We start from the raw sequence: 27,909 nt of genomic DNA, 5'->3' as shown, positions 1-27,909 counted from the left end.
TGTTCCTTCTGGCATTCTGTAGCATATTCCGTATTCTTCACCAACACCGTAATTCAAAGGCATAAATTCTTCTTAGGTCTTCCTCATTCTTTGTCCAGCTTTCACATGCATATGAGACCATTGAAAACACCCTGGATTGGGCCAAGTGCACCTTAAAAAGTGCAAGCTTTTTAACACTTTAAAGAGATGCTTTGCAGCAGATTTGCCCAATGCAATGTGTCCTTTGATTTCTTGACCGCTCTTTCCATGGGTGTTGATTATAGATCCAAGTAAAATGAAGTCCTTGACAACTTCAGTCTTTTCTCCATTTATCGTGATGTTTCTAATTGGTCCAGTTGTGAGGATTTTTGTTTTCTTTATGTTGAGTCGTAATCCATACTGGAGGGTCTTTGATCAATATCAGTAAGTGCTTTTAGTTTTAGTTTGTTCACTTAGTCCATTTTAAAAAGTGCCCAGAACGCAAGTGTAGAGCTTTGAATTATCACCAAGTCAGCACAAGCATATAACAGCCTCCCAGGTCACGGAGGAGATGCCGAGCCATTTCATCATGAACTTGAGGGATCTAAAATCCCTGGCCTCGCTGATCTGTCTTTTGTCCAGTGGTCAGCTTGTCTTGGACCGGGCCCACACTCTTCTCTGCATCCTGGATTCCACGGTTGTACTAGAGAATATCAAGAAATGTGTTTTGATGGATCCCACCACACATTTGTGCTGTCCTCACCGGAAGCCTGCCTGCTGTTCACGGACTCCATCCCACGATGCCTTCCCACACTCCTCAACCCGACCTCCCCTCCCCGCTCCAGCAGGTGACCTCACCGTATGATTCACCAAAGGACTGAGAACATCCATCCTCAGCCAGCTCGTCCTCCTTCTTCCACAGCATACCATTTCTCTCAGCCTTCCTCCTTTGTCAGGTGCCTGCGTGTTGAGTGCTAAGATCCTAACCCACCCCCATCCTAGTCCACCTGGGCATTTGGCCGTCTCCAAAGGCAAAAAGCCCAAAACCAAACTGTTGCCGTGGAACTGATTTCGACTCATGGTGACTCCGTGTGTTGCAGAGTAGAACTGCTCCGTGGGGTTTTCTTGACTTTAAGGAAGCATATTGCCAGGACTTTCTTCCACAGGGCTGCTGAGTAGATTCACACCACCAGCCTTTAGGCTAGTAGTCAAGCACAAACTGTTTGTACCACCAGGGCTGCCTCAGAAGAGGCCACAACCTAGTAATTCTCACTGTGGCCAGGGAACCTGAGTCCATATATTCTGTCTTTGGCCTTGATTCCTCTGGCCTGGATTTGAACTGATCATTGTTCTTTGTTGTCTGGCTCCTTTCGCATAAGGTACCAGCTCACATCTGTACTGTTGACCTCTGTCCCATACTGATTTGACCTCTGGAGATTTTCAGGACTCAGGTGATGACTGCAGAGTCCTTAAAAGGACACACTAACATTGCATTATCTGGGTGGAACTTGACCTCTTTGGAATCTATGGCCTTTCCTAATGGCATCCCCTCCCCAAGGGTAATCCTGCCCTTCTTCCACCTGACCACTTCCACTTACCAACAGACTACACAAGTATGGCACACGCACTGGCTACCCCCTTAGCCTTCCTCTGGGCAGATTCCGACTGTTCAGTGGTAAGACAAAGAAAAACTCAGCCAACAGTGATCTACACAATTAATACATATAATTATTACGTTTAATAAGAACGTTTGTTCAGAGCCTCCCCTGTGTCAGGGCTTTGTATCTATGCCTCTGTGAGTCACTTGGCTCTTCCTTTGAGGTTACAAAATGACTGCCATAGCTGTAGCCATCATATCCTCACAGAGCAACCTCCTTCATCTCTGTCAACAGATATTGAGTACCTCAGATGCCAGGCACTGTCTTTCACCCTTGGCGTGCATCTCTGAACAAAGCAAATAAATGTTTTCATCTTTCTGTAGGGACAGACTTTCACTCCTGAGAGGGTCAGAGGACCTGGACCAAAAGGGGCTCCTCTCCGGGGCTGTTCTTCCATGAGGAAGGACAGTCTTTCCCAGCAGCCCCTCAGTAGCCTTAGCCTCTTGTCTCACTGGTCTTGGCATCTTTGCTGGGCTCAGGGAACTGGGTCAGAACTGATCCCGTGGCTAAGCCTCACGCCACAGGAAGCCAGGAAAGTAGGTATCTGGCAAAGGTGGATGGGTTTGCAGGGTTGGCTTGGACTGATTCTGGTTGATCCCCAGGACTGTGCCCTGAATGCCGCTGAAGATACATAAACAAGCCATGGTTGCTGGACCCTGCTAGAGAATCAACCTTCTGCTGAGGAGAGGAGGGAATGGAGAGAGAAAAATGTTTGGATTTTACCTTGTGTAGAGTTTGGAGAGCTTCCAACAAGGATGTGATTTCAGCTTTCATGAATAGATGTTTTACCCTTGGGACCCTTTGGAGGAAGGATTTAAGTAAATACAGTTCCTTATCCATTCAGCATGATTGGGTGCTAAACAGGAGAAAGAGAAACAAGTCTGATACTTCACTCAAAGTTAACGAACGATATTGTAATAACAGTAGATTTATGTGCACACTAATGAGTTCATCAAAATTGAGATTGGAACCTTCTGGAATGGCATTTCTCAAACTAATACTATACATGTTGCAAGAGCAGTTGTTTTATTGTCAGATAGTTGCAGGCTTGCACTTTTGAAAAATACAATAAAAACGATGTGGTCATGTCAGAATGCTGTCAAGTTTCTAACAGAGCCCACACATGTCAAGTGCAACTACCTCCACCCCCACCCCCACCCCCATCTGTCAGTGGAGGCTTGCATGTTGCTATGATGCTTAGGTTGTAGCAGCGCTTCCAGACTGAGACAAACTAGGAAGAAAGGCCTGGCAATCTGCTCTGAGAATCAGCCAATAAAAACCCCATGGATCACACTGATCCCATCTCATCACACGTGAAGTTGCTGTTACTCAAGGCCAACTCAACGACAGCAAACAACAACAAATGTATATAATAGAATAATATTTCTGCCTTTTCCGTTTGCTTTAATAGGGGTCTTGTGAGATTTAATTAAGATATTGAAAATCCTTGGTAAATAGTAATCCACATTTAAAGATTAGATACCGTTGTTTACTATTTCACTGTTATTAATTCAGGAAGGGGACCGTCACTTGTCTTTCAGTTGTTGTACGCCGTTGATTGTGACTCATAGTGACTGACCCTGTAGGATAGAGTAGAACTACTACATAGGGTTTCCTAGGCTGTATGTAATCTTAACAGGAGCAGATGACCAGGTATTTTCTCCAGCAGAGCCGCTGGGTGCCTTTGAACCACCAATCTTTTGGTTAGCTAGGCGGTGACTTGTGTGCTGGAGAGGAGAGAAGGAAGCCCTCCTGTGTGTGACATTAAAACACGTGGCCATCAGAAGGGGGAGAAAAGTCAGAGCAACAGGTGCAAGGCTGGTTGTGAAAGGCAGGAAACCGGAAGGGAGGAAAGAATGGAAGAAAGAAGCTCTCAAGGAGAGTGGGGCTGTATTATTGTAACTCAAGGAAACATTTGACCAGATGTTCAGTTTGTCGGAAACAAGTATGTGACGTGGCACAATGGTGGCTAAGATTCAAATACGGAAACGTCCCACAGACACAATTAAAGAGAACATGCTTGTGCTGAGCACATCCCAGCATTTACAGGGCAGTTTTGGGGAAGAATGGAGGATCAGCGTGTGTGTGCACCCATTTCGGTCTTTTCCGTCTTGCTTTATTACAAACCGCCCCTGCTCCCCCACCGCACCCTTTTCATCGTTACCATAGGCATCAAGATGTGGGGTACCATTGGTTTGTTGAAAGAAGTACATATTACTGACTTAGGAATCTTTTGGAATGTCTTTAGAAACTCATTTGAATGCAAATTTATCAGAAAATTAAAGTCTGTTTTGTTTTGAGAAGCATCATCTTGACCTTTAAAACAATTTCATACTTTAAGTTAAGGGAAACTTGTCAAGTCTGATATATCTATCCAGAGCAGGGTTTTGAACTGCTTCCTTCCGCTTCGTACCCCTGCTGAGAATTTGCATTTCTAACAAGTTCCCGGGAAGCTATACATAAGAAATCACCTAGGGATCTTATTAAAATGTAGATTCGGATTCAGTAATATCTGGGGTGGAAATGCAAATTCTCAGCAGGCGTTTCGGACCAGAACACTGAGATTTCAAAGCCCTGTTCAGAGTCATTAAAAACATAGTCATTAGCCTCGTGAATAGCTATTCATATTATTTATGTGGGTATTGCTTAATATCTTTGAATAATAGGTAGTATACAATAATAGATAAACCCTGTAGTAAAATAGTCTGACTGTTTATATAAATCATGCTGTAGATATCACAAAATGCCAATGAAACTATAATTTTAAGCATTATGGTTCTTTCATCCCCCAAGTCCTTATGTAGACTGATTTCTTGAGGCAACACCATCCAGTAGTAGAAAAATAATATGAGCCATTTATGTACTTCAAAAGTTTTTAATAGCCACATTTAAAAGTGTAAAATAAGTTAAATGCATTTTTCATATTTTATTTAGGCCAGTTTATCCAAAAATGTTATAATTAATTTCAGCATATAATAAGTATAAGAATTATTTAAAAGATGATTTACATTTATTCCGTAGAGTCCTTGCAATCTGGTGAATAATTACATTTACAGCAAAGCTCACTTTGTTCTATTTGAACGTCTTAATTGCCCGACCTTATTCTCTAATTCAGGAGTCACACACATCTCCAGCAAATGGGAAGACAGTAAATATTTTAGGCCCTGGCATTGTAGGACAAAGCAGCCATAGACATTTTGTACATGAATGAGTATGGCTGTGTTCCAATAAAACTTTATTTACAAAAACAGGTGGCAGGCTGGATTTGGCTCCCCGGCTGTAGTTTGCCAACCCTTGCTCCAAATAATTGTATTGTCTCATTTGGGTTTTAGTCCTCAGAAGTTGATTTCTGTTTTGGCTTAAAGTGTGCCACCAAGATAGCTATTGTGATGAATTTCATTCAAGAATATTCAGAAAAAAATGTACGAGGAAATGAACTCCATTGTTAAAGAATGAGTACTTTTGAACTACAGGAACACCTCCTGTCCTGAGCTCGCATCTTTTAGGAAGAACAGGGTAGCTAGTGGGTCAGAGTGTTAGTGTTGGCCTCACATTGACTGTGTTTGAATTCTGGCACCTGAGCTTTGTGACTCTGGGAAGTTAATTAACCTCTCTGTGCCTCAGGTTATGCATCTGTCAAATGGGGATAATGATAATACCTACCTCTTTTTGTTGCTGTTAGTTGCTATCGAGTAGACTGCAACTCATGGCAACTCTATAATAACAGAATAAAACACTGCCTGGTCTTGTGCCATCTTCATGACTGTTGCCATGTTTGAGTCCATTGTTGCGGCCGTTGTATAGTGCCTTCCAGCCTTAGGGGCTCACCTTCCAGCACCGTATCAGGCAGTGTTCTGTTGTGATCCATAAGGTTTTCATTGGCTAATTTTCAGAAGCAGATCACCAGGCCTTTCTTCCTAGTCTGTCTTAGTCTAGATTCTCCACTGAAACCTGTTCACGTGGATGACCCTACTGGATTTGAAATTCTGTGTGTGCATTTAGCTCATCCTTACTTCCTGGCACTACAGGACACTCTGGGCTTATGTGTATATCCTGTCCCAGTCCTAAAATTAACCATTTCTCCAGGAAGCCCTGGTGCTTTTTATTTTAAACAACAATACCAAAATTTTTTTTTCTCCAAGTTCTATAATAGAGGTAAAAACTGTTCAGTGTTAATTAAACAAACACATTAGAAACAGCTATAAGCAGAAACCCGGTTTTATAATGCAATGCGATAGTATATGTGCCGGGCAGCTGAATGAATTCAGAAATTCAAAAAATTCAGCAGGAATTGACATGGCTGTACATAATGAATATGCAAAAATATGTGACACAAGGAAGATCATGCCAAGATCATATCACAGTGCAAATATAACATGTGCTGGCAATCCAGGGAAGGGGGCGGCCACAGATGGCGCTGGTGAAGACATCAAGAGCCATTTCTTGTGGAGGAAGGAGCCTTTGAGAGACACCTAAAAGATCTACCACACCGAACAGAGATATTATATTAGGAGGACATTTCAGGTAGAGATTCCCTTCAGCCTAGCTGAAGACAAGAAATGAGGGTTTTAGTGCAGAAACCACTCAAGGTATATATAATTGAATGAAAAACATTTAACTAAAATATAGGGGCGTATTTCTACCACCCATCTGTCAGTTTGTTGTACTGCGGTGGCTTGCATGCTGCTATGATGCTGGAACCTACGTCACCAGTATTTGAAATGCTAGCAGGGTCACCCATGGTAGACAGGTTTCAGCAGAGCTTGCAGACTGAGAGGCTAGGAATCAAGACCTGGTGATCTGCTTCTGCACATTAGCCAGTGAAAATCTTGTGGATCACAGAATATTGCCCAAGGCTTTGACTTACTTAGGACGTGTCATTTAAGGGACGGATTGCTGGAGAAGGACATCATATATGGTAAAATGGAGGGCCGGCGAAGGCGAGGGAAACCCTCATTGAGATGGACTAACACAATAGCTGCAGCAATAGACTTAACATACTAACCATCATGAAGACAGTGCAGGGCTGGGTACCATTTCGTTCATGGCACCTAACAAGAGGCATGTTGACAGGGAAGACAGGCGTATTGTAAGGCCTAGAGTGTAAGATTGAAGCTTTTGTCTTAACTTGGTGTATGCTGGATGTCTGTCAACAGAGGTACAGTGTGACCAAAGCAATGCCTTGGGAAGATGTTACTGTATGTGTTTGTGTGTGTGTGTGAGTAATTTATAATCACGTTTTTCCTTTTAGTTTTAGCTGAGGTTTGTGTGGACCTGATTTAACTGCAACAGCGGCCAGTTCGGGTTTCCTTGGCTTAGGGTGATAACTTAGTCAGTCCCGGGAGGGGTGTGGTTTGCTGGCAGTCCTTGGTGAGTGAGAAATTTCCAGACTCCATAATCTGACCTCCGGGACTGGCTCGCAGCTCCACTTGTGCAAGGCAGGGCAGGGAACTGTGTTCCTTCCTGTTCCTCACCTGGCACTTGCTGCTGCTCCAGGGGAAAAAATAGCTTCTCTTCTCACGATGCGGAAATTAGCAAGTGGTAACAACGGTGTAAAATAACAAGCCCGGAGTAAAACGACTGAAGTGAGTACTTTGTCGCTAGTTCAGCTGGTTTTTGTTTGCTGCATGTTCAAGATCAGGAAAAGTAGATTGCTTTAGTAACCGTGTGTGTGAAAACTGCTCAGAGCATGCTACACTGCTTCTCCAACAATGCTTACTAAGTCCTTTTCAGAGCTTGACGCAGCAAAGAAAGCAAATAAAGTTTGAGGTGCCTAGCAGAGTCATCATTGTTGATTAATAGAGGCAAGGACATCCAGTGCTAAAGCTTTCACAGCTGATACTCAGCTGGGAATGCCATTCTGTTAAGCTAACATTATTGACTTTTGGTAAGCTCTTAAGGGGTCTTTAACTTCAATTGAAGAGGGGTTCTCAAAAGGTAAAATTTGTTTGTGTTTAAGTTGAATAGGGTGGAGGTATCTACCATAATGGTAATTCAGATACGACAAATATACCTGATAGAGTACGTCTTCTCTATAAGGTTAGAAAAGGTAAGGTTGGTTGGTTTGTGTTTAAGTTGAATAGGGTAGAGGTATACCCCATAATAAGTCTCACATACTTTGGACATGTTGTCAGGAGGGATCAGTCCCTAGGAAAGGACATCATGCTTGGTAAAGTAGAGGGTCGGCGAAAAAGGAAGACCCTCAATGAGATGGATTGACACAGTGGCTGCAGCAGTGGGCTCAAGCATAACGACAATTGTGAGGGTGAGACAGGACCTGGCAGTGTTCCGTTCTGTTGTGCATAGGGTCGCTATGAGACAGAACCGACTCAAAAGCACCTAACAACAACAATGCCCCATAAATAGTAACACAAGTACAGATAATACCTAATACATTAAGCCCTCTCTGTAAGGTTAGTTGCACTATCCGCGTGAGCTTCAGATTAGACCATTGTGGTGCATATGGTTTTCAGAAGTAGGTCATCAGATCTTTCTTTCTAGTCAGTCTTAGTCTGGAAGCTCTGCTGAAACCTGTTGAGTGTCGTGGCAACGCACAAGCCTCCACTGATGGACAGGTGGTGGTCGTGCACGAGGCACATTGGCCAAGAACCGAACTCAGGTCTCTCGTGTATGGATGATTCCAACTCACAGCGACTGCTAACCAAAAAGTAGGCAGTTTGACCCCACTGGCTGCTCCAAGGGAGAAAGATGTGGCAGTCTGTTTCCATAAAGATTTACAGTCTTGGAAATGCTATGGGGCAGTTCTTACAGGGTCACTGAGTTACACATAGTAGATGTTTAATAAATACTCAGTAAATGGAACAAGACCACATTGTGGTGCCATAATGGCCCTGGTTTATGGCTGTTGAGGAATCCTGTTGGCGCAATGGCTGAGGCACTCGTCTGCTGACTGTAAGGTGGGTGGTTCGATCCGCCAGTCACTCTATGGAAATAAGATTTGGTGATCTGCTCCCCTAAAGATTACAGCCTTGGAAACCCTGTGGGACAGATTTACTGTGTTCTACAGGGTCGCTGGACTGCTAACCAAAAAGTCAGCAGTTCAAAACCACTAGCGGCTCCCCAGAAGAAAGATGTGGCAGTCAGCTTCCGTAGAGGTTTATGGCCTCGAAAACCCTACGGGGTCACTATGTGTCAGAATCAACTCAGTGGCGGTGGGTTTGGTTTTTTGGTTTTATAGGGTTGCTGGAGCCCTGGTGGCACAGTGGTTAAGAGCTCAGCCAAAAGGTGAGAAGTTTGAATTCACCAGCCTGAACGCACCAGCTGCTCCTTGGAAACCCTATGGGGCAGCTCTACTCTGTCTTATAGGGTCGCTTTGAGTTGGAATCTCAAGGGCAGTGGGCTTATGGCTGTTATTTCCAAAATCCAGCCTATTTGGTGCCATCAAAACCTCACTTAGTGCACTACAGGAAGTCTTTGCGAGCATGAACTCAGTAGAGACTGGAGTGCTGGAGTGAATTTTGAAAGGAAAAATGCCTTTAAGTTGTTACTCGTGTGGCCTCCAGCTGTGTCATCTTTGAACATTAAATTCACCAGAAAAGGAAGTTGAAACTAAAAACAGAACCACCAATGGAAATACAGGTGGTTCCCCCCTGGCAATTGCAGTCTGGTTGCCCAGGGTGACAATCGGCCTATAGATCCCCCTACCCCCTTTTTTTTTTTTTTTTTTACCCCCTGGTTAAATTACTGTGAAGAGGCAGAAATACAATCGCAATGGGAACCTGCAAGTAGCCAGCCCTGGCTCTCTCCTCCCCTCCCTGGGCTGTATCAAATCCTACAACCACACCACACTAATTAGCCTGAGAGTGGAAGGGGTTGCCATGGTGACGGAGCACTTTTAAAGCACAGGAATGGTGTTCATTATTGTTCAGTGTCTTTGGCTGTGGGGGAAAGGTCAGTGAGGCAGTTGTTTTCCATATGAATTTTGGCCTGAATAGCCACACTGACGGTGGGGTGTCCTAGGAGAGATTGGAAGATGGTAAGTGTTGCCGAACTTTCTGGACGGGACGTCCATTTTAAGTAATATCTTTTAGGATGTTTTCGTATCTCTGGTGCTAAGCAGGGGATTTGTATGACTTTGTTAAATAGAGAATAGAAGAAAATAAGGAAGGAAAAGAGTAAGGGTTAAAAACAATAAAAGCTTCAGAGAGATTTTAAATTAAAAGTCCTTGAGCATCAGATGGTTAAATGTTAAGTTGGAACATTTCGCTGGTTAGTTGCACCCTTGTCTTTGTAGATTGCTTAATGGTCTGATTTTATTTCCAAGTAAATACAACAGAACCATTTTAATAAAATACCTTCAGAAGGATTTGCTCCTTCCCACTCCCCCACTGCCAGTTTTCTTCATTCTAAAATATGGTATAAGGGTAAAGAAAAAAAAAAGGGTAATTCTGTTTGCATATTTTTATCCTTTCATCACTTTCCTAAGTGCATTTCAAATAACTGAGAATCCAAGCACCACAGTTCTTTGTATGTTCATGCCCTAATTTGTTGGCTATACTCGGTTAGAAAACTGCTGAATAAAGACAATTTGACGACAGTGTGGGAAAAATTAAATGGAAGTCCATCCACTAGCGATGATGACAGCTGCTGAATAAATCTGGGAGATTTGAAGAACATTCTTTAATTTTATTTGTGCTATTTCTGAAAGTGGGCAGAGTTGCATGGCTTTAAGCCTGGTTTTGTGTTAGTGATTTCAATGTAGAATTGATTCTTAAAGGTCACAAATTAAGCCACTTTTTTTTTTATACTTTTTAACTATTTGCTTGCATCCTGTGACCCCAGTTTTCAGTTTCTTTATCCATTGCTCTGTATAGTAACATAGTACAAATTAAGTGAAAGGGATTAGGTGGTTGGATTTAAAAAAAAAAAATCACCCTCTGGAAAGTTGCAAGTGGCCTAGTTTTCCTACTTTACCCTGAAAAACTATTGTGGCAGCATTGCCAGTTTGTTTGGCAAGGGAGCAGATAAGAGGATACATTTTAGAACAAGTCTTGCTTTGATTTCCTCTATCTTTAAATAGATTAACATTCTTATTTCTTTATCTTGTGATAATGGTATTGAGCTCTCCTTTTTTTTTTTTTTTTTGACTAGAAATGGAGGAAATGTAAAGTCTTTTTTTATTTTTTCTTTTCTCCATTGACTAGCATTGCTGATGTATGTTGTTGTTGTTGCTGAAAAGTTACTAAAAGCAAATTCTACCCTTGACCCAGAAAATCTCCAGAAAAATGGAAGAAAAAGAAATGCATCATAGGCAATCCGCTAAAGAGATTGCGAAGACAGAAACCAATCTTAACAGTTTTATAGCTAAGCTGATACAACACATCACGTTTGTGGTTTCAAAATAATCTTGTTAATTTCCTAATATCTTTATGACTGGACGTAGGGCCGCTTGAGGGACTGCTAATCTCTTTCCTCAAAAAAACGAGAAAGTAGGAGAGAATTACCTGAAGTTACATTTCAAAGAGGGAGCTGCCAGACAGGGAGACAGCTTAGATTTACATACTTTTCAGAGAAAAAAAAAATTACAATTATAGGTAATCTAAAATGAATCATAAAAGGACAAGGGAGGAGGGGAGCCTTCTCCCCTTATTTTCACCAGAGGTATTTAAACCCTTTTATTTCAATTTGTATTTATCCTTGGGTATGGGTGTGTGTGTGTGTCTAAAAACGATGCCTTTCATAGAAAGTTGAAAAAGTAAATAAAGTGGTATTTGTATGGCGCTTTAGATTTTGGGGGAAAAGTAGATTTAAAAATGGTGGTATATTTATGATATTTGGGAGACAATCAGAAATTTGAACACTGATTAATATTAAGGGATGATGAGTATTTTTAAAAAATGGGATCGTGGCGTTGTGGGTATGTTAGAAAGTGACACATACTGAAGTATTTACAAATGAGATGCTCTGATGTCTGTTAGGTGCCACGGAGTCGATTTTGACTCATAGAAACCCCATGTGATGGAGAAGACCTGCCCCATCGGGTTTTCTAGGCCATAATCTTTCATTTTATTCTCTTTTTTAATCTTTACTGGAGTAGATCCCCAGGACTTTTCTCCCATGGAGCAGCAGGTGAGTTTGAACTGCTGACCTATCAATTAGCAGCTGAGCGCTTAAGCATTGCACCACTAGGGCTCCTTTATGTGACGTCTAGGACTTCAGAATGAAACCCTGGTGGTGTAGTGGTTAAGTGCTACAGCTGCTACCCAAAGGGTCAGCAGTTCAAATATGCCAGGCGCTCCTTGGAAACTCTGTGGGGCAGGTCTGCTCTGTCCTATAGGGTCGCTATGAGTCGGAATCGACTCGACGGCACTGGGTTTAGGACTTCAGAATATACAATGGGAGTTATTGGTTATGGAGCACTGACTTGGTTTACAGTGATGGAAAAATAGCATTGGTTAAGGGTCGCACAGCCAGTTCTTGTAGCTGATGTCACGAAGTGGACATCTATAAAAAGTTGAGTGATAGGTATGTTTACAAGAACAACACAAGAGCAGCTGCTGAGGCTGCTTATGTACAAACATTTCACAGGATTCGGTTCCTTGGGTTGGAGGTTTAGGGTCATGGGCTTCATGGGACATCCCAGTTAATTGGCCTAATAATGTGTTTAGTGCTTCTGTTCTACCTCCTAGTTCCTTGCGTAGCTCCTGGGGTCTTAAAAGCTTGTGAGCTGCCATCCAAGGCACAACAGTTGGTCTCTATCTGCCTGGAGCAACTCAGGAAGAAGGAGAGTCAGGAATGGGAGGAGCAAATGGGATGTGTGGCTCATTGCTTCCATGAGCAACTGTCTCCTTTGCCCTGAGACCAGAAGAGCTGGCTGGTGCCTGGCTACCATCACGGAACATTTTAGTCAAAGATTCTATAGCAGAATCCTGATCAAAAGGTGGGAAATGCAGAACAGAATTTCAAATTCTCATGGACTCCAGAAATTCTGGAGTTATTGAGGCTGGATGAACCTCTAAAACTGTTGCCCTGAGATAATCTTTAAACCTTAAACCAATAATATTCCCTGAAGTTTTCTCAAAACCAAAAAACAGTTAACTAGCAAAGAATGTCTGTCTCGAGCATTATACCCTTTCAGGATCTATCTATATGAGATCAAATTGACAACAGCAAGTTGAAAGATTAGATAGGGAACTTACTGGGCAGTGAGTTTTTGTTAATGGGGGAGGACCAACTTGGAAACGAAGGGTGAGAATGGTTGGACAACTCGAAGAACATAATCAGTGTAGCTGAATTATACATGTAGAAATTAATGAATTGGTGTAGGTTCTGCTGTGTATATTCTCAACAGCAAAAATAAAATATATATGTATATGCGCGTGTGTGTGTGGCCCCGTGCATCTGTCAGTTTGTTGTACTGCGGGTGCTTACGTGTTGCTGTGATGGTGGAAGCATGGCAGACAGGTTTGACACAGTGACTGCAGCAATAGGCTCAAACTTTGCAAGGATCCTGAGGATGGTGCAGGACCGGCAGCGTTTCATTCTATCGTACTTATGGTCGCTATGGGTCGAAACCGACTTGACAGCATCTAACAACAACAACGTTTGTGTGTGTGTGTGTGCACACAGTCCAAAAACCAAACCCATACCCATCAAGTCAATTCTGACTCAAAGTGACCCTACAGGACAGAGTAGAACCCCCCATAGGGTTTCCAAGACTGTAAATCTTAAAGGAAGCAGACTGCCACATCTTTCTTTTGCAGAGCCGCTGGTGGATTTGAACCGATTACCTTTGGGTTAGCAACCAAACACTTTAACTACTGCGCCACCAGGGCTCCTCTTATCTATACAGTGGGAAAAAGTAAATGATCTCATAGTTGGGGCAAGATGTACACGGGGAGATTCTGGGTAAACTGGGCGAGGGGTATGTGGTGGTTTATCTCTTATTCTGTTTTTGTGTATTTTCAAAATTCTCACGTGTGCCTGTGTGCACGCACGTGTGCACTCAGGCTCAAAGGCATGCATGTCAGTAAAACAGTAATGGAGGTAGCCTTGTTAACTTTTTCTCCTTACCTTTTTATGTGTTTTAGATGCCAGACCAGTTTGACCAAGCGGTTGTGCTCAACCAGCTGCGATACTCTGGGATGCTGGAGACAGTGAGGATCCGAAAGGCTGGGTACGCAGTCCGAAGACCTTTTCAGGACTTCTACAAAAGGCAAGAGGGAGCTGCCTGGATCCTTGTATTTTCCAAAGGGATTTGGCAAACAGGGAATCACAGCCCGAGGTGACACCATGCGTCTTTGTATTGTAGGTATAAAGTGCTGATGAGGAACCTGACTCTGCCCGAGGACGTTCGGGGAAAGTGCACCGCCCTGCTGCAGCTCTATGACGCCTCCAACAGCGAGTGGCAGCTGGGGAAGACGAAGGTAGTGCTGTGGGGAAAGAACAACCCCACCAGACACCTCGGCGGTGTTAACCTGTGCTCACAGGCTGCGTGTTCGGTGGTCCTGCCAGTCAGTTGTTCTGTTAACACTTGCAAGATGCTCATGTGATCAGGCCCACCATAACCTCTGGTCTTCCAAGCAGTTACCATTCTATTTGAAGTCCTTGACTTTTCAGGTCCCTTGTTTTTGTTAGGGAACACATTGAAATACAGGTAGTCCCCAACTTATGAAGAGGTTTTGTTCCTATGATTCTGTCATCGTCAGTCAGTTCTGATGTAAGTTGAATACCTTTTTTTTTTTTTTTTTAACTTTCATTATTATTGCCTTTTTATCAGTATGTTTTATAAATCTCATCTTTGTCTTTGGGCATTGGGAACATTACTTATAAACTTACAGATAATGATGACATCAGCAAATTACACGCTGCAACATTACATGGAGCACCTATTACTAAGGTCTACCCCCAAAACACGATGATTGTAAGTGGGATTCATTGCAACTCCAGTGCGTCTGATCCTAAGTGTTTCTGTGTGTGTATTCATCCAGGCAGGCAACAGCTGTTGACTGATAAAACAGCTCGGTGCCGATCAGCCTCCAGAGTCCACCAAGTGAGACCTCAGACCCTTCTACCAGCTGCCATCGACTGGACACTGACTCATGGCAGCTGGCCCCGTGTGTGTGTCAGAGAATTGTGCCCCATAGGGTTGTCAATGGTTGTTTTTTTTTTTTTCCCAGAAGTAGATTGCCGGGCCTTTCTTCCGAGGCTCCTCTGGATAGACTTAAACTTCTAATCTTTGTATTAGCAGCTGAGTGCTTTAACCGTTTGTACCAACTAGGGACCCACAGATCTTTCTAACTTTGAATAATTCAAATCCTAGCTGTTTTTCCCACACACACTCTCCATCTCCAGAAGATGCTGAAATCCCATAGGTCACCAAAATCCCAGTCTACTCTTTGAACATGCTGGCATGGCTGAGGTCTTTAACCTGTTGTTACTCAAGACGTGAGATGAGAGGCAGGCAGTCTGGCTTGAACACCAAAAAGTGACCATAAAATTGGTTTATGACCTCTTATCCCTGTACCAAAGAACAGCCCTGAAGCTTATTTGGCTTTTCACCCCATTCCCTCCCCACCAATATCTTACCCCACAGGAAAGACAGAGATATGTAGGACGCAGAAATGCAGATAGCTGTGAGGAGACCTCTACGCATGTGTACATCCCCAGAAGTAAGAGCTGGTCCTCAAGCCGGATCTTCTTGAACCTCCATGTAGCAGGGCAAAGTCTGAAACATATTTTCTTTCCACTCATATCATGTAGTTGCTAACCAAGAAATTTCTTTATTTAAAAAAAAAAAAAGGGAAAATGGAGGCAGAGAGAATATGTCTTACAGTCGAACTCATGTGAGATCATTGCCAAGTATTTAGGCATCACGTTGAGGCCGCTCAGCAAGGAAAAAGGGCACCGTAGACGTCCCACTCGGTGATTTACGATGTACACATTTAATAGGGTGGGGATGGCATGCAGAGGTATTTTATTAGCTATCTATTGTGCAACAAGTGACCCCAAACTTAGTGGCGTTAAGCAACATGCATTTACCAAAACATAGTTTCCATGGGTCAGGAGTCTGGGCGTGGCTTCTCAGGGCCCACTGCTCAGGCTCTCACCAGGCAGCAATCATGATGTCAGCCAGAATGTGTCCCTTTCTGGAGTTTGAGGCCCTTTTCCAACATGGTCATTAGTAGAATTCAGTTCCTTGTGGTCGTAGGACCGAGGTTCCCATGTTTTGTTGGCAGTCAGTCAGGGACTGCTCTCAGAATCTCGAGGCCGCCCATAGTTCCCTGCCTTGTGACCCCCTCACAACTTGACAGCTTACTTCTTCAAGGTCAACAGGCAAATCTCTCACTCTGCTTTGCCAAGGCGGGCTCTAATATAATGGAATCATGGGAGTGACTAACCATCACCTTTGCCATAGTGTGTTGGCTAAAAGCAAGTCATAGGTTCTGCCCACATTCCAAGGGAGGGAATTGTACAAAGGTGTAACTCATGGGGGTTGCTTCTGCCTGGAATTTTATTTTCTACTCCTTATTTAGCCAATTCCTCCTCCACGTCTTGGTTTAGACAGAAACTTTGACAGGAAACCTTTTTGACATCCACTGTCTTGGGTTGGGTTCTCTAGAGAAGCAAAACCAGTGAAGCATATATAAATGTATATATAGAGAGAGTTATCCAAAGGAAATGCCTCATGCTGCTTTGGAGACTAACAAGTCCCATATCCATGGGTCAGGCTGGAGGCTTCTCCTGATTCATGTATTTGCAGGGGCAGAGCAACCAAAACTGGCAGGTCAGATGACAGACTGTTGGCCCGTGGGGCTGCAGAAGCTGACAAATCCCAGAATCAACAGATCAGGCAGCAGGCTGCTGGCTCAAGTCCCAAAAACTGGAGTTCAAATGATGACGAACCAGATGCAGGATCCAGAGTGAGCTAGCAAGCTTTACCATATATATATATTGGATGTAGGCCACGCCTCTGAGGAGAGTCCCCTTATAAACGATTGGCTGATCACATCATGGAGGATGATTACATCAGATCACAAAATGGAGAATGGCTATATCATTACATAACTGCCAGACTACATCATTACATAACTACAGAATCACTGAGAATCCTGGCCCAGCCAAGTTGACATCCAATCTTAACGATCACAGTCCACCCCTTGTCAACTTGGCACCTGTATACACCTCCTTAAACCATACCCAGTCTGTAAATAAAGACAATTCCGAAGTCATAGTTGTGCCTAACGTGATACAACTAACATACATATAATCAAAAATATACTGATCCCATTTACCTCTGATATTTTTTGAGGGAGGGAAGAAAACTAAAATAATTGCAATATATATGCACGCATACATATATAACAAAAAGGAAAAAATACTCATATCAGTTACAGTCCTTGTTTCTGCAACTGGTCACATGTAACTGGTATTTAGAATTGTCTTTTTCCACTACCCATTTCGTATACCCTTTACTCTCAGCAAGCACCTCAGCTGACTGTGGTTCTTTGCCTGGTAGGGTGACTCAGAGCTTCACTCCTGAAGGGTCTGGGCCATTGGTAGTCATGCTGGAATTGGGTTGCTGTAGTTTTCCACTGACTTTAAGCACAGGGCATGGTAGTACTAAGACACCCCGAGTGATCTCCTGCATTCCAGACATACTCTTCTTTACCCCCATTATGCAACATCCATCCAATTTTCTTCTCGGTAACCAGAATCAGTCACACTGGCCAATATGATAACGCCCTTCTTTGCATTTTGATCCAGAGACATAAGGAGTGCAAAGTGACCCAGTGGCCTTCTTAACTTCCAGTTCAATGGAATCTGTATTGTATCTCCAGATGGGCTCATTCCTCCCTTTGGAACTAAGACCTCTAGATCCACAGAGCATAGGTCATGGGGACAGGAAGCTAAAATTTTGCAAATGGGTCACTAGGGGTACTAGTGAGTAGTGCCACTCCCGTTTCCATCCCTTGATTCCTGTAACTGAATCCTGGCTATGGGAAAGAAACAGCACCGTGTATTGGATGCTGGTTTAGAGCATATACAGCCTCCTAGAGAACATTGACCCAACCCTGCAAGGTATTGTCACCTAGCTGGCACTGTAATTGTGTCTAGAAAGCCGTTCCGTGATTCTGTCAAGCCAGCTGAATCAGGATGATGGAGAACATGGTAAGACCAGTGAATTTCATAAGCATGGGCCCATCACCTTATTTCATTTGCTGTGAAGTGAGTCCCTCGATCTGAGGCAATGTTGTGTGGGATACCATGACAGTGGATAAGGCATTCTGTGAGTCTACAGATGGTAGTTTGGGAGAAACATTGTGTGCAAGAAAGGTGAATCCTTACCCAGAATAAGATTGTATCCCAGTAAGAACAACATGCTGCCCTTTCCATGATGGAAGCAGTCCAGTGTAAGCAACCTGTCACCAGCTTGCTGACTGATCACCTCGAGGACTGGTGCCATATCAAGGACTCAGTGTTGGTCTCTGCTCCTGGCAGACTGGGCACTCAGCAGTGGCTGTAGCCAAGTCTGCCTTGTTGAATGGAAGTCCATGTTGTCCAGGCATAACCTCCATCCCTGCCGCCATGGCCACTTTGTTCATGAGCCCATTGGACAATGACTAGAGTGACTACACGAAGAGGATGACTTTCCACACAACACATCATCCTATCCACTTGATTGTTAAAATCCTCCTCTGCCAAAGTCACCTTTTGGTGAGCATTCACATGAGACAAATATCTTCACTACTTTGGCCCGTTCAGAGAAGTCCATCCACATGCCTCTTCCCCGTGCCTCTTGTCACCAATTTTCTAATCTTGGTCCTTCCAAGTACCTAACTATCCAACCATACCATTGGCCACAGCCCATGAATCGGTATACAGTCATACATCTGGCCATTTCTCCACACAAGCAAAGTAAGCAACCAGGTGCACTGCTCAAAGTTCTGCCCGTTGGGAGGATTTCCCTTCACACTGTCCTTCAGGGAGGTCCCAGAAAGGGACTGTAGTGGTGCCACTGTCCACTTTCGAGTAGTGCCTGCATATTGCACAGAACCATCTGTAAACTGGGCACGAGTTTTCTCTTCCTCAGTCAGCTGAGCATAAGGCACTCCCCATGATCAGACTGGAAGAGGCCAGATAATGTGACAGGAGTGGTGACCATGGCACTTGGGCCACTTCCTCATGCAGCTTACCTGTGCCTTCAGGTCCTGCCCAGGCCCAATCTCGTATATACCACTTCAGTTTAATGACAGAGTGCTGCTATGCACATCTCAATTTATGACTCTGTGGGTCAGACAACACCCAGTTCACGGTGGGCAGCTCAGGCCACATGGTGACGTGGTGGCCCACGGTTAAGCATTAAGCCTCTACTGAGGTCCAGTAACAAGCCAAAAGCTGTTTTTCAAAAGGAGAGTAGTTATCTGCAAAGGCTGGCAGGGCTTTGCTTTAGAATCCTAAGGGTCTGTGCTGCCAAAGACTCCAGACAGCATCTCTATCTGCCACGGACACTTCAGGCACCATTGGCTCAGCTGGATCATACGGCCCAAGGGGCAGAGTGGCTTGCCCAGCAGCCTGAAGCTGTTGCAGGTCCTTCTTTTGTTCTGGACCCCTCTCAAAATTAGCAGCTTTTGAAGATATTTCATAAATAGGCCGGAGTAGCACTCCCAGATGAGGGATCTGTGGCCTCCAAAATCTAAGTACACCCACCAGGCGCTGTGCCTCCTTTTTTAGTGATAGAGGAGCCAGACGTAACAGCTTATCCTTTGCTTTAGAAGGAATATCTCGACATGCCCCATACCACTGGACTTCTAGTAATTCCACCGAGGTGGAAGGCGCCTAGGTTTTTGTCAGATTAATTTCCCACCTCTAGCGTGGAAATCTTACCAATAAGTTTGGAATTGTTGATACTTCTTCCTTACTAGGTCCAATCAGCGTAATGTCTTCAATGTAATAGACCAACCAGTGTGATGTCTTGTGGAAGGGAAAGGCAATCAGGGTCCCTGCGGACTAAATTATGACAGGGCTGGAGAATATATACATCCCTGAGGTAGAACAGTAAAGGTGTATTACTGGCCTTGCTGGCAGAAGGCGAACTGCTTCAGGTGATCATTTGAAACCAGAATTGAGCAAAAGGCATCGGCCAGATCGGTAGCTTCATACCAGGTTACCACGAGATGTATTTATTAATTTGCTTAAGCAATGAAACCACATCTGGAGCAGCAGCTGCAGCTGGAGTTACCTGGTTAGGTTTACGATCATCCAAGGTCATTCTCCAAGACCTGTCCATTTTTTGCACAGGCCAGATAAACGAGTTGAATAGGGATGTGGTGGGAATCACCAGCCCTGCATCCTTCAAGTCCTTGATGGTGGCAGTAATTGCAGCAATACCTCCGGCACTATGGTATTGCTTTTGGTTTACCATTTTCCTAGGTAGAGGCAGCTCTAGTGGCTTCCACTTGCTTTTCCTACCATAACTGCCCTTATTCCACGTGTCAGGGATCCAGTGTGTGGTTTCTGCCGGTTGCTGAGTATGTGTATTACAGTTATGCATTCTGGAACTAGGGAAATCACTACACGATGGGTTCAGAGACCCACTGGATCCACTGTGAGACGGACCTGTGCTAAGACTCCGTTAATAACCTGACCTCTATATGCCCCCTCTCTGACTGGTGGGCCACAAGGACATTTTGCATCTCTGGGAATTAGTGTCAGTTCACAGCCAATGTCCAGTAATCCCTGAAAAGTCTGATTATTTCCTTTTCCCCAATGAACAGCCACTCGTAAAAGGCCATAGATCCCTTTAGAGAAAGGGATTAACAGAAAGGGAGAAAGATAAACAGTATAAATTTTTGGTAGTGCAGTGGGGTCCTTCCTTAAGGGGACCCAGCCCCCCTTCATTCAAGCCTGGGAACTAATTGAGGGGCCGTGGCTCTCTCTTCTTGAGGTTCTAGTTGGGCTGCTGTTCACTTGACCTAGAATTCTTCTGCTTGTACGGATCAAGTAAATATTTAGTAGACTTCCCATCTGTTTCACTCCTGGGGACACCATGACTAAGTAGCCAACGCCATTCTGAGTACTGCTTTGACTCTGCTGTCCATTACAGTAACCGCACTCACCTTGTCTTTGTCAATTAAGTCCTGCCACTTGGCCCTTACCACCACAGGGTCCAGTCAGCCTCATTTGTAGTTACGTGTCTTAATTCAGTTAGGGCAGTTCCCACTATCAAGTCTGACTTATATAAGATAGCAGTCTTCAAGGATGCTGGGACTCCCCTCACAAATTTGTTCCTCTCCGTTGTGGTGAAAAGTGTGTCCTCTGGGCGCTCCATGAGTGGACCTGTGGACCCACCTTGATAAATCCTCTCTAACATACCAGTTTCCCTAAGCCTTCAGATACCTTCTACAGCACATGAAGGCAGGTCTGGCATTTCAACTTGATTTACTGTAGTCCACCACTTAATCCGTGCTTCAACAACCACACCAAATCAACTGTTACATCCTTTTCTGACCTCTAAAGCTGAAACATTGAATGAAGCATCTGTGCTTAGCGGGCTCATATCGATAAACTCAGAATGGTCCATCCTTATGTTCCTCGCACCATTATCCCGCACTCTTAATAGCCATTCCCACACAAACTCCCCAGGTTTCTGTTTGTACAAATTAGAAAAATCCAGCAGTTCTCTGGCCATGTAGCATGCCTCCTGGATCACACTTTGTACTTCACCTTTGGGGGCTCACTGGGACTTGTCTAGTATAGGTCTAGAAGCCAACGTGAGTGGTGGGGGTGGGTCCTAAGGGCATTCGGCCATGTCATGTAAGGGATCTGCCTCAGGCGAGGCGCCAGACACTGCCCTAGGCAACATCTCAGAGACTGTGCAGACACAACTGGGTTAATTCATCAGACAGATGAGAGTGGAAGGGGTAATGGTTTTACTGGGGAGGCTGGCTTAGCAGACAGAAATGGAGTCATCTCTTCTCCAACACATTTCCCCTCTCTGACCTCCTGGACTATTGCCAGGCCTTCTTCCTTCCTCCGTTCTATGGCAATAAAGGCTGTGAGAGTTATTTTTATAAAGACATCTTAATAGAATAACCTATAGGATCTCAAGCTACTTAAGGTAATGATGAAAAAGAGTCACGTACAGTTGTTCATATTGAGTATAAGTAAGCAGAGCAGTACCATGGTGATTGTAATTAATGTCACTAAATCATGCATGTAAATATGGTTGAAATGGCAAATGTTTTATTCGATACGTTTCACCACAATAAAAATTTTTTTTAATAAGCGAAAACAAAGGAAGCAGAGCCGCTCCAGAGGGTGGAGGACTCAGCCCGGAATGGCAGGCGTCCTTCCCAGGGTTGTTGCACGGTGCCTCTGTGATAGCAGCCAGGCCGTGTGACTTGGTGCTCGGCTGTGTCCTGAGAAGGCGATGCCAGGGCTCACCCGCCGGGCTGCGAGAAGAGGCGTTGGCGTCCGCGTGACGTTCATAAATCAGGGCGGATGTCCTCAAGGAAGCAGGGTTGAGTCTCCCAAAGCACTTGGTTCCTTTCTTTGCCCTTCAGATGAGTGAAGGGGGTCTGTATTAAGGCGTGGAAACCAGGGGTGTAAGTTCGTGGGCAGAGCAGAAGAGTTACCTGTTTAATGGTCATAAAACCGGAACAGACTTTTCATTGATGCTGCTTCCAGCCAGAACATTTGTCGTTGTCGTTGTTGTCAGCTGCATGGCTCAGACTCGTGACAACCTTGTGTATAACAGGCTGAAATGTTGCCTGGTCCTTTGCCATCTTCGTGATTATTTGTATGCTTGTGTGAACTGTTGCAACCATTGTGTGTTTTGAGCAACTTCCAGCCCTCGGGGGCTCATCTTCCAGCACTATAGTCTGTTGTGATCAAGAGGGTTTTCACTAGCCATTTTCAGAAGCAGATCACCAGGCCTTTCTTCCTAGTCTGTCTCAGTCTAAAAGCTCCACCGAAAGCTGTCCACCATGGGTGACACTGCTGGTATTTGAAATCCTGGTGGGATAGCTTCCAGTGTAATGACCGCACACAAGCCACCACAGAAGGAAAAACTGACTGATAAGGGGTGAGACATTTGTTCTTTCATATAGGTTTCCGTTTGTCCACCTGATAAACTTATCACTTATAAGAATCTACGCTTCTGTCTAATGATGTCCCCAGCACCACCGCTTGTCCCTCAAGATTTGACGTTATTACTTTTTGTTAGCACTCACCAAATTGGAAGCATCAAAATTTAGATCCTTTACGCTGGACAGTGATCTCAAAGAGAAGCTTAAATACCATCTAGTCTTGATTAGGAAACCCTGGTGGCATAGTGGTTAAGTGCTATAGTTGCTAACCAAAGGTCAGCAGTTCGAATCCACCAGGCACTTCTTGGAAACTCTATGGGGCAGCTCTACTCTGTCCTATAGGGTCGCTATGGGTCAGAATCGACTCGATGGCAATGGGTTTGGTTTTTTGCTTTAGTCTTGATGAAAATTGCTTTTGATCCACACTTTGATAATACAGAGAGAGTCACATTTCTAAAAACCTTTTCTCAGTAGCAAACCAAGCAAGCTTTGCACTGGCAGCTTCTGTCCTTTGCATTTTATATATATTTTTATATTATATATATTTATGTATTTAATTTATATACATATATTTATAAATATATATATTTAATTTGGAAACCCCGGTGGCATAGAGATTAAGAGCTACGGCTGCTAACCAAAAGATCAGCAGTTTGAATCCACCAGGCGCTCTTTGGAAACCCCATGGGGCAGTTGGCTATGCCCTATAGGGTCACTGTGAGTGGGAATCAATTCGATGGCAGTGGGTAATATATTTAACATATCAATATAATATTAAAGATACAATCTCACATCCACAGAGCATGCTCACTGCGTTTATAAGAAGAGGATGTGATAGAAACTCTTCTAGAATTACTTGTGGTAGATTTTCAGAAACGCTCAGGAACCAAGAGCAGGAAAGATGAGGCTTCTGTGTGTCAGGTGGCAGTAAGATTCTTTATCAGCTTTTTTACCCAAATGTTGTCAAGAAGGCGGAGCAGAGAGTCTGGAAGATGGTTCCGCCCAGAGCATCCTGCATGGTTATGGGCCGGAATGGCTCACAGGAGCATAAAGCAAACCACGAGGGAGGGTATTCTGTCGGCCCCTCCCAAAAGGCCTCCATGCTGACTGGTAATGCAAAAGCCTAAAAATGTTTGACCCTGGTTTTTTAGGGAATAATTCAAGGCTTCTCATCCACTTATTAAATCTGAAAGCACAAAATTAAGAGCTACCTTGATGGGAGGGGGAATCTTAATATTAGCATATCTTCCCAAAAATTAGCAATTTTGATATAAAGTGCCAGTTATCAGACAAGACTTATCTTTCTGACAAACACAGGATTGAGGTGCCCATTTCCCAGCAGCTACATTCATTTTGTCCCCCATTCTGGTATTCTGTGGAGCCCTAGTGGCACAGCGTTTGGCTGCTGACCAAAAGGTCAGCAGTTCAAATCCACCAGATGCTTCATGGAAACCCTTTGGGGCAGTTCTACTGTGTCCTGTAGGGTCGCCGTGAGTCAGAATCGACGGGAGCTGAACTGAGACAGAGCTTCAATGATTCTATTCTAATACCAAATGAGGTTGTCGGAATTTCATTCTTAATGCCATTTTCTCTATGTGCATTTACGTTTTTGGAACCAAGATGCCCTCAGTGAAAAATAGCTATAATCACTGAACAAGCACCAAGAGAAGGTTTCTACGTGATCGTGAAGTCACATTTTAGAAATTTTCTGGATTTCTTTTTTTCTTATTTTTTTCAAAAAATTTTAGCTTACCATACTTCTGGTACTTAGACTCAAGGTGTGGCCCTGGACTGGTGCTGATTCATGAACAATGAGATAAAACATTTAGAAACCTTCATAGCAGTTTGGCTATCATTTTATGTCTGCTGAATTTAATAATAATAATTTTAAAAAAGGGGATTTGTATTTTATATATCTTTTTTATTTTATCTTTCTAGTAGTATACTTTTATTACACTTTACAAATGTTTTTCTCATCTTTACAGGTAAGAAATTAAAAAAAAACAAACTAGTCTTTTACCCCCCAGGGAGTCTGAGAAGTATATTCTAGAAAGATGGCCACATGTTTTGGTGTAAACTTCAAGAGAACGAAAAGATCTTCCTCCCCCAACCCAAAACCAAAAACCAAACCAAACCCACTGCCGTTGAGTCGATTCCGACTCACAGCGACCCCACCGAAAGATACCCGTAATTTAGAGATGTCTTCCTTCTACCAGTCATGCTCTTTGGTTCTGATGTGGGGCCTCTCTTGGGTAGGTCTTCCTTCGTGAATCCCTGGAACAGAAACTGGAGAAGCGGCGGGAGGAGGAGGTGACCCGGGCGGCCATGGTGATCCGGGCGCATATCTTGGGCTACGTGGCACGGTAAGACCCACATTACACCCCTGAGGAGTCCCTTCCTCACTGCATCTTACCAGGTGACAGCATGAGTCAGGTGCTTTCCATTCAGAGCAGAACTAGGTCCTAGTGGGGACGAGGCTGAGGGGAGTCCAAGGTCAGTGCTGGCTGACCAGCTCCACCAGACCCCATAAGCCTGAACTGGGCAAAAAGTAAATCAGGGGTGAGTGACTTTTTGACATCTCACTTGGAGCAATGATGCTAAGGGACTCTGCTGAGATATTTGACTTGTTTACCTAGTGCCTCTCCATTAGGTAAATGAGTCAAATATCTCATTGAATCAAGAGTTCTGTCCCTCTGTTTGGAGAAAGAGGCAGTTTCTTTTCACGGGCATTTTAGTTCTGGCCACCTATGCACCCTTCGTGATGCCTTTTCTGAAGTACAAAGCTGTCCTGTGGTTGTGGGACTTTTCGTTTTTTTATTTTGTTTTTCACAGGGTTTCAAACTGGTTCATTCCGGTTCGAACCTCTGCTGAGAAAAATCACCTGGGGATTTGTTAAAAAGGCAGGTTCTGATTCAGTATATGTGGGGGTAGAAAGGCACATTCTCAGCAGGGGTCCAAACTGGTTCGCTCAAACCCTGGTTTTTCATATATGAACAGGCCACTAGCCACCACCACCATATGCCATTGATTGAATTCTTACTCATGGTAACCCCATGCACATCAGAGGAGAACAGTGCTCCATAGGGTTTTCTTTTTTTTTAATGAATTATTGTATTTTATTTATATATACATTTTTTTATCAAACTTCAGATGAAGGTTTACAGAACAAACTAGTTTCTCATCAAATAGTACACATGTTGTATGACATTGGTTAACAACCCCACGACATGTCACACTCTCCCTTCTCAACCCTGTGCTCCCTATTACCAGCTGTCCTGTTCCCTCCTGCCTTACAGTCCCTACCCCAGGGCTGGTGTGCCCCTTTAGTCTTGTTTTGTTCCATGGGCCTGTTCAATCTTTGGCTGAAGGGTGAACCTCAGGAGTGGCTGCATTACTGAGCTGAAAGGGTGTCCTGGGGCCATACTCTCAGAGTTTCTCCAGTCTCTGTAAGGCCAGCAAGTCTGGTCTTTCTTTTTGAGTTAGAATTTTGTTCTGCATTTTTCTCCAGCTCTGGTCCAGGACCCTCTATTGTGATCCCTATCAGAGAAGTCAGTGGTGGTAGCAGGGCACCATCTAGTTGTACTGGACTCAATCTGGTGGAGGCCATGCTAGATGTGGTCCATTAATCTTTTGGACTAGGCTTTCCGTTGTGTCTTTAGTTTTCTTAACTCTTCCTTGCTCCTGAAGGGGTGAGACCAGTGGAGTATCCTAGATGGCACTCAGAGGCTTTTAAGACCCCAGATGCTACTCACCAAAGTAGAATATAGAACATTTTCTTTATAAACTCTGTTATGTCATTTGAGCTAGATGTTCCCCAAGACCATGGTCCCCACAGCCCCCCGCCCAGCAATTGGGCCCAGCAACTCCACAGGGTTTTCAATGGCTGCTTTTTCAGAACTAGATTGCCAGGCCTTTCTTCTGAGGCATGTTTGGGTGGACTCTAACCTTTCAGTTAGCTGCCAAGCACATTTGCCATTTGCACCACTCAGGGGCTCCATGTGAACAGGAGAATATATCAAATCTTTTTTGGTCCTGTTTACAACTCATCTTCTGGTCGGGACAATGCAAAGTAAGCATTCGGGGATTGTGTGTGTTTATGGAGCCAAAATAATGATAGGGTCCTGGCTGTTGTTTTGTTACTCTTATGTTTCTTTTGCTTTGTTTTGACTAAAAGGGGCCTCCTTGTTCTCCCGTCTCTATAATGAGCATGAAGTAATGAGCTGCTTGCAGAGCCAGGCTCTCCTTCCTTTGTTTTCCAGCATTCATGGAAGCTCATTTGAATTTCTTGACGCTTCATTACCTCAACGGTTATTCTGTTTTGTTTTGTTTTTGTTGGTGTTTTTAGAAAGCAGTACAGAAAGGTCCTTTCTTGTGTAGTGACACTCCAGAAGAATTTTAGAACATTCCTTCTGAGGAGGAGATTTTTGCACCTGAAAAAAGCAGCTATAATTTTCCAGAAGCAGCTCAGAGGTCAGCTTGCTCGGAGAGTGTACAAGCAGCTGCTGGCTCAGAAACAGGAGGAAGAAAAGAAGAAGCGAGAGGAAGAAGAAAGGAGGAAACGGGAGGAAGAGGAAAGGTACAGTTCACTTATAGCTTGGCTGAAACGGAAGGGCACCTTTATTGAATGTTCAGTATCTACCCCTGCCTAAGGAATTCCCGGTGGATGCAACTGAACCTGCTATTTGAAACTGTAACTCTTGGTGTATTGAATGCATACTTTCTTGGCAGCATTGAAGACCTAGTTCTACTTACGTTTGTATTTGTGCACAGAATAAGTACAATGCCAAAAGGCTATATCCTTCCTGCTTTTTAAGTTGTCTTTAATGAAGCATTTTAAAAGAAAAATTAATCTCTCTGATAAGGATTTGTTGTTGCTGATTTTCTTTTTTTACTGTTTTTAGAGAAAGAGAGAGAGTGCGAAGAGAAGCTGAGATCCGTGCCCAGCAGGTAAAGAATGCCTTGACAACTTGGCATCTCATTTTTCCATTTCCATCACACTTCAGAGAGTCCCTGGCTGGTACAGGGATGGTTAATATGCTTGGCCGACAACCAAAAGGTTGAAGGTTCAAGTCCACCCAAAGGCGTGTCAGAAGAAAGGCCTGGCACTCTGCTTTTGGAAAATCAGCCATTGAAAGCCCTGTGGCGCACGGTTCTCCTCCAACGCACATGGGGTCTCCATGAGTTGGAGTCAATGGCAGTTGGGTCCCATTTCAAATATTTTGACTCAAAGATTCAAAATTAAA

At 43.9% G+C, this 27,909-nt stretch overlaps 1 protein-coding gene across 3 annotated transcripts in view; it reads left to right on the top strand.

The window, feature by feature from the left end:
- MYO10 (myosin X) overlaps window positions 1–27,909 on the top strand; it is a 281,060-nt gene that overhangs the window by 213,416 nt on the left and 39,735 nt on the right. For all 3 annotated transcript variants that reach the window (XM_049861415.1, XM_049861406.1, XM_049861424.1), the window contains 5 exons: window positions 13,667–13,791; window positions 13,888–14,002; window positions 24,923–25,029; window positions 27,012–27,242; window positions 27,568–27,613. In XM_049861415.1, coding sequence (XP_049717372.1) covers window positions 13,667–13,791; window positions 13,888–14,002; window positions 24,923–25,029; window positions 27,012–27,242; window positions 27,568–27,613 — 624 coding nt within the window. The remainder of the gene's footprint in view (window positions 1–13,666; window positions 13,792–13,887; window positions 14,003–24,922; window positions 25,030–27,011; window positions 27,243–27,567; window positions 27,614–27,909) is intronic.

This window comes from Elephas maximus, chromosome 2, assembly GCF_024166365.1.
Source record: "Elephas maximus indicus isolate mEleMax1 chromosome 2, mEleMax1 primary haplotype, whole genome shotgun sequence".
NCBI classification, from domain to species: domain Eukaryota; kingdom Metazoa; phylum Chordata; class Mammalia; order Proboscidea; family Elephantidae; genus Elephas; species Elephas maximus.
The sequence above is the reverse complement of the archived record's forward strand: the minus strand, read 5'-3'. Positions and strand labels throughout refer to the sequence as shown.